This window comes from Sinocyclocheilus rhinocerous, unplaced genomic scaffold, assembly GCF_001515625.1.
Source record: "Sinocyclocheilus rhinocerous isolate Xijiao unplaced genomic scaffold, SAMN03320098_v1.1 scaffold9, whole genome shotgun sequence".
Classification (NCBI taxonomy): Eukaryota; Metazoa; Chordata; class Actinopteri; order Cypriniformes; family Cyprinidae; genus Sinocyclocheilus; species Sinocyclocheilus rhinocerous.
In genome coordinates, this window is record NW_015666550.1 from 51,179 (window position 1) to 58,678 (window position 7,500).

General features: G+C 34.3%; 1 protein-coding gene across 2 annotated transcripts in view; it reads left to right on the top strand.

Moving 5' to 3' along the window:
* sec24d (SEC24 homolog D, COPII coat complex component) overlaps positions 1–7,500 on the top strand; it is a 37,265-nt gene that overhangs the window by 14,270 nt on the left and 15,495 nt on the right. For both annotated transcript variants that reach the window (XM_016544109.1, XM_016544110.1), the window contains exons 9-11: positions 2,355–2,493; positions 2,633–2,748; positions 5,038–5,162. In XM_016544109.1, the coding sequence (XP_016399595.1) occupies positions 2,355–2,493; positions 2,633–2,748; positions 5,038–5,162 (380 nt within the window). The remainder of the gene's footprint in view (positions 1–2,354; positions 2,494–2,632; positions 2,749–5,037; positions 5,163–7,500) is intronic.

Consider the following 7,500-nt stretch of genomic DNA (forward strand, 5'->3'; position numbering starts at 1 on the left):
GACAGTTTAAATGCTTCCACACTGCTGACGTGTGTGCTGCATTATAAAGAGTGCGCGCCTCTCACTCTGTGCTGGCTGCTATTTGATCGCGTCATATCATTGTTCGGTACAATTTATTCGGTCTTTTCGCTTATTCGGCCGAACACAGAAAGAGCTTTTTTTGCTATTTTCGGCCGAATAATTTCGGTTGCCGAACATTCGGTGCATTCCTAATAGGAAGGATTTTTGGGGTGCTCTTTTCCAAAAAAAAAGTGAATGTGACCAGGGGCTGTCAGTCTCCAAAAAAAAAAAAAGACAGAAAAGCACAATAAAAAAGGTACCGTTACATTATTCCATATGTCTTGTGCACTGTATTCCCGATCTTCTGAAGTCATACCATAGTTTAGTTTCTCTGCCGAAACACTCATCTTTTTTGTGTAATTTGAATATTTACATATATCCATATAGTATCATCTGAGATTTATTGAGATTTGAGAGCTGTAGCAGATGAGAGAGGTGCTTTTTGTTCTTTTTGGAGCTTGACAGCCCCTGGTCATTATATGTAAAAGAGCAGCGTGTACATTCTGCTAAACTTTTCCTTTTGTGTTATATAGAATGAAAATCAGGTTTGAAACAACATGAGGCTGAATGAATGAACTTTTGGTTGTTGCCGTCCATTGTGTTATCTCTGGAAAATACTGCCTATGGAATATGTTTAAAACCTAATTCATGGGTGTCCCCTTAGTTTATTGTGTCAGTAGTTTAATAGTGGTTTTGAAGACTTGTTTAACTCTGGAGTCTCTCATTGCTTTACCCTTCATCTTTATGCTTCAGTGCCTTTTTAGGAAATGTTAGTATTCTCATGAGAGGCTAATTAGTTTAAGTTCAGTCTCCAAGGGACATGTCAGAGGAGTAGTTTATTGTACTCTCAAATTAAGGAGGAAATTAGACCACATTTTAAGGCACAAAACACTGCAGTCAGTGTTGATTTTGAGCTATATGACTCCATATTGCAGCATCTATGAGCCAAAGTCAATAAATTAATTCATAATCCCTTTCACCTTAATAAAAGCTCATTGGGTAACACTTTAGATTAGGGAACACTACTCACTATTAACTAGTAGCTTATTAGCATGCTTATTACTAGCATATTGGCTGTTTACTTATAAAGCACATGTTTATGCCTTATTCTGCATGACCATGTTTTAGAGCCCTGATCCACCCCATATCTAAACGTAACAACTACCTTACGAACTATTAATAAGCAGCAAATTAGGAGTTTATTGAGGAAATGCTCTTATTTAGTAGTGAAAATGTTCCCTAATATGAAGTGTTACCGCTCATCGTCTCTGATAGCTCAGATTTTGCGATGCCACCTTATTAAAATTACACGGCAACAATTAAATATTGTTCTGCAAGAATTTAGAAGCTGACTGAAAACTTTAAATGTAATTGAAACTCAGTGATCTCAGCTTAAGCTTTTTTTCCATTTTAATATCTATGTACTTTATATTGTATCGTTGTAAACATGTTGAACTGCACAATAACCACACAGCTACAGATCAGTATGATTTGTTTGCCTTCAGTTAATGAAGATAACTATTTTTTTCTCTCTGAAATGTTAAATGTGATTTTTATTTATTTATTTAAATGAACAGTTGAATACACTGGCATTCGAAAATGCGGAGTCTAAATGTTTTTGAAAAAAAGTCTCTTGTGCTCACCAAGGCTGCATTTATTTGATTAAAAATACAGTAAAATATTGTGAAATATTATACAAATTTAAAATAACTGTATTCTATTCTAATATATTTAAAAATAGAATTTATTCCTGTGATGCAATTTTCATTAATAATTAAGATTTTGAAAAGGTTTTTTAAATAAGGCTGCATTCACAGTAAAAACAGTAATATTGTGAAATATTATATTTTAAAAGAACTGCTTTCTTTTTGAATATATTTCAAATGTAATTTAATTTAATGCATTTGTGATGCAAAGCTGAATTTTCAGCATCATTACTCCAGTCTTCAGTGTCACATGATCCTTCAGAAATCATTCTAATATGCTGATTTGCTGCTTCATATTTTTGTGGAAACCATGATAAATTTTTTTCAGAATACTTTGATAAATAAAAAGTTAAAAACAGCTTTTAATTTAAATATAAATCTTTTGTAACATCATAAATTCTCTACTATCGATTTTGATCAATTGAATGCATCCTTACTGAATAAAAGTATAAATAAAAAAAATCTTTTGAAGAGTAGTGTATGTTCAGCTATATATAAGCATATAGAAACCTCGTGGTACGTGCTACAGTAAAGATGTTAAGGCTGTATATAGGTCTTTATTTTTCCTTCTCACTCTGATCTCTATAGACTCCTCTGTACATTGTAAATCACGGTGAGACTGGACCAATCCGCTGCAACCGCTGCAAGGCCTACATGTGTCCTTACATGCAGTTTATCGATGGAGGACGACGCTACCAGTGTGGCTTCTGCAGCTGCGTTAATGAAGGTTGGTACTGTACCATTGAGACTGCTGGGACCTTAATTCTTACGCTGTGTCTCCTGTCAACATATGGTAGGGGTTATTTGTCTGTGAAGTCGTAGCTAAAAAAAGGGTTTCTAAAAATGGTTTTTCACTACCTTTCCAGTTCCAGTGCAGTATTTCCAGCATTTGGACCATATGGGGAGAAGAATGGATCTGTATGAGAGACCAGAACTGTCTTTGGGCTCATATGAGTTCATTGCCACATTGGATTACTGCAAGGTAACAGAGAAGTTTTTATATAAGTGTACAATGTTCACAGTTAGATTTGATTACATTAGTAAGGTTTAATATTAATAGATTGTATTTGATTGATCTAAAATAAAGTCCTTCGCTAACAAAAATTCCCTGTAGTAATGTAATGGTAAGAGAGTGTGTGGATTATTAGACTGTGTGATTTGTTTAAACAGGGTTAACTTGCCCCAGGAAGCAGCTCAGAAAGGTTTCTTTCTTGGCAGTCACATTGCATATTTTTAATCGGGCATATACAATTAAATCTTGAAAATAAATATATGATATGTTTAAAATGAGGAAAACAATTTATGCTCAGAGTAAAAAAAAAAAAAGGCTCTTTATTTGATTACACAGAGGCAAGTTTTAATTCAGTGACATTTTTATGCTGTTCTGCAAGCAGGTCAGCTGAAAGTTTACTTTCTTTTTCTTTTTTTTTAAATGCATTGAATGTATATTTTGAAATCTGAATGAAACATTTTATACTTAATACTAATACTTTTATATTTATATATATTTTTTATGTCAAAAGTTTGCAGAATCTGCAAAATGTTAAAAAAATGCATTTTGTTTTGCATTAACACTGCCCTGAAAAAGCTATTTCACAAAACAAAATAATAGCTGAATTTTTCCAAAAAGTTTGCATGCGCATTTGTCATCACCTGGATGATCTACAACTTGTGTTGTGATAGTTGTTCACGAGTCCCTTGTTTGTTCTAAGCAGTTAAATTGCTCATTGGTCTTTTATAAAAGTCTTTACGGTCCTGCACATTCTTTGGTTTTCCAGCATCTTTTGCATATTGGACCTCTTTCCAGAAGTGGATATGTGATTTTTGAGATCCGTGTTTCCACACGGTGGACAATTGTGGGACTCATACACCGCTATTACTGAAGCAGCAAACATTTGCTGATGCTCAAGAAGGCCACATGGTACATTTAAAGGAATAGTTCACCCAAAAATGAAAATGTACTCCTTCTCAGGCCATCCGAGATATATATGAGTTTGTTTCTTCATTTGAACAGATTTGGAGAAATTTAGCCTTACTACACTTGCTCACCAATGGATCCTCTGCAGTGAATGGGTGCCGTCAGAATGAGAGTCCAAAAAGCTAATAATAACAACACAATAATCCACAAGTAATCCAATCATTAAACATCTTATGAAGTGAAAAACTGCTTATTTGTAAGAAATAAAGCCATCATTGAGATGTTTTTAACTACAAATCATTGCTTCCAGCTAAAATACGAGTCCTCATTTCACAATATTGCATTCTCCAGTGAAAAAGTTAACTTGTCAGGAGAGAAATATGCACAGCTCAAACACCATTTATAAGCCAAAACAGCTCTAAACAGATATATGGGTGTATTTTGATGTGAGAAGGCAACAGGGGTTGGACTTTTTCAATGGAGGAAGCGTTATTAGGGATTATGAATTCATATTTTAGCCGTAAGCAATGGTTTGAAGTTAAAAACATCTTAATGATGTGTTTGTTTCTTACAAACATGCAGCTTTTCACTTCACAAGATGTTAACTGATGGACTGGAGTGGTGTGGATTATTGTGATGTTTTTATCAGCTGTTTGGACTCTCATTCTGACGGCACCCATTCACTGCAGAGCATCCATAGCTGAGCAAGTGATGTAATGCTACATTTCTCCAAATCTGATGAAGAAACAAACTCAAACTGTGAACAAATTTAAATTTTTGGGTGAACTATTCCTTTAAAAGCCAGGGGGTGAATACTTTTTTTTTTAAACTTTTGATGCTTTGTGTATTACATTCTCATGGACCAGGGTCCAAAGTAGGCTGTAATCTCAAATGAACTTAATTTCAATTCAGTTATCGGACTAAAGAGGTTCATGGCACATTTTTGGCCCCAGTACGTGCCTGGGTTCCTCATCTCCGCCTGACACCATAATCTTCTATCTGGGCTCTAGTTTCTCTCAGATGTTTATTAATATACTCCTGCAGTGCTTAATAAAATCATCACAGTTGATCCCTACTGCACACTGTTCATTGGGAGTAAAAACAAGGAGTCTTTATCGTAATCCTATTGCCCACTGTTGTGTTTTGAGAGACTGTAATGTGTTCATCTTGGCATTTCTATATATAAAAAGATAAAAAAGTTTCCTTGTGCATATGATATGCTTTCACATGATTGCAAACTTCTCTGCCACAAGATATGTGTACAAAGTCTGTGAAGAACAAGCAAAAACAGCCCACTTTGAAGTTCATGAACTACCATAAATTCATTCTGTGATGTTCTTTTTTGTCTTTAAGAATAATAAGCCTCCAAATCCTCCTGTCTACATCTTCATGATCGATGTCTCCTACAACAACATAAAAAGTGGACTTGTCAAACTAATATGCGAGGAACTGAAGACACTGCTTGACCGACTTCCAAAGTAAGTTGAGAGATAATGTTTGCTGTCTATATTTAAAGAAAATGATAAATCGCCATCGTTCTTCATAATAACTTTAATACTTGAACATTTTGTTTCTTTGTCGCTCTTGGATTTTGATAGTGAATATGTACATAATTTTTTTACGGTAACACTTTAATATAGGGACCAAATCTCACTATTAACTAGTTGCTTATTAGCATGCCTATTATTAACATATTGGCTGTTTATTAGTACTTATAAAGCACATATTCTGCATGACCATATTCTACATCCCTAATCCTATCCAATAACTAAACTTAACAACTACCTTACTAACTATTAATAAGCAGCAAATTAGGAGTCTATTGAGGCAAAGTTGTAGTTAATGGTTTGTTAATAGTGAGAATTGGACCTTAAAGTAAAGTGTGACCTTTTTTTTTTTGCTAATCAACATCAAGATTTCAGGTTAAAATCTATGTTTAGAGAAAATATGTACTGAAGCTGTTATTGGTCTCTTTACTTTTAAAGTTTTTTATCGTTATCGTTAATTAAAACTAAAGCTGTTAAAAAAAATTTTGTTCATTGAAATTAAACTAAAATAATATTAAATACAAATATTAGATGAAAAAACAAACAAAAACAAATGAAAATTATAACTGAAAAAATTTGAAGCACTAAAATGAAACTGGAAACTGGAAATAAATAAAAACTAAAACTGAAATAAAATAAATTAAACCTAAACGTTAAACCTAAAAATGTCTAAAAAAAAAAATCGAATAAAAATGACAAGAGCACATAATAAAAATGACTAAAATTGAAAAATAAAAGCTAATTGAAAATATTAATAAAATCTATAATATTATAGAAATAATAAATACTAAAATAATACTAAATATCACTGTTCACAATTTGTAATCACATTTTTTTTGCAATTAATTTTTTTTTGTGACATGATTTTTATACATATTATAGAATTAATTATAATTATAACTTAATGGCTGCAATATAACAAAGAGTGAAAAATTTAAGGGGGTCTGAATACTTTCTGTACCCACTGTATATATATATATATATATATATATATTATATGATTCTTAATAAATGAATTATATAAAAATGTAAAATATAGTACATTTTAAAACATTTCAGCAAATTGCAAACATCTGACCTTTCAGCAGCCCGTGTGCATCTGTCGACTCTGTACTGGCCGGTGGACTGAAATTTAACAGAGGGAATAGATCATTCTGTTAGTATTTTAATGTTTGGACAGCTAAGACTGTAAAGATCTGGGTTGGACTGCAGATATATTTAGGACTGCTTTCATCCCCCATCCCACACACTGACGCCCAGCTCCAGGTGTTTGGCTGGGAGGATCTGTGGAGTAAAGTTGAAGCCTTGGGCAGAAGCCACCCCTCCGTTTTCTGTCCGCACCTCTCAGGTTGAACACATGTTCATCTCAGCTACTATCAGCCTGGAATGTGAACGAACCCAGCTGAAAAAGAGCCCCGATCCCCTGCCAAATATGGTAACGGGAGAACAAGCAAGGAAAAAAAACAAAAACTAGGGAGGTAAACAATTCCAATATCTCATAATTTGAAAATGTCGGCCTGAAGGAAGTCAGGAGGTTCAGCGGCTCTAGTTTTGCAACAGTTTTTAAATGTTTGGTGGCACACATGGCTTCAATTATACCGTTTCTTTGGGTGACGGCTAGCTGAAAGGTGAGCTTTTGATTCACCTCTGAGGAACTTGTATATTTAAGACTTTTTTTCACCCTCCTAAACTACTTACCTCTCCTCGTCTGGTTCCTAAGGGTTTATTTGTTTGGGATCTGATCTCGCTCTGAAAGCAGTCCGGTAGTGCACTCCAAATAAGCCTGTGGTGTTATATCTGATTTCTCTCCTCTGTTCCTGGCTTTGCTTGCTAGATTGCGCAGAGTTAATGAAAACCACATTGGACACCCTGAGTCGATGGGGTCTGTTAGTGCCTGATAGGATTTGTATTGGAAAGTGTGTCTCTAGCTTAATGAGAGACTTGGCATATATAGACTGTGAGTGATCCAAACCATCACCATGTTTTACAATCTTACAAATGTAAATTTAGAAAGCTACAAAGCCCAGATACAGGCGTCAATCTGGAATGCTTGTATTTACTGGCTGACACAGTTCTCCGCTATCAGCTACTACACAGTGCTCTGGTAGATGTTCGATGGTGAAATGTGCACATTTCTTTAAACTGATGGAATACTGAACACCTGAGATTTTCATTTTAAGCGCTAGGAATTATCTCTGTTAGCTCTGTACAGTCAATGTTTCCCACCAAAGTAATATACGGTATAAGCAGATAAAATAGTATTTGGACA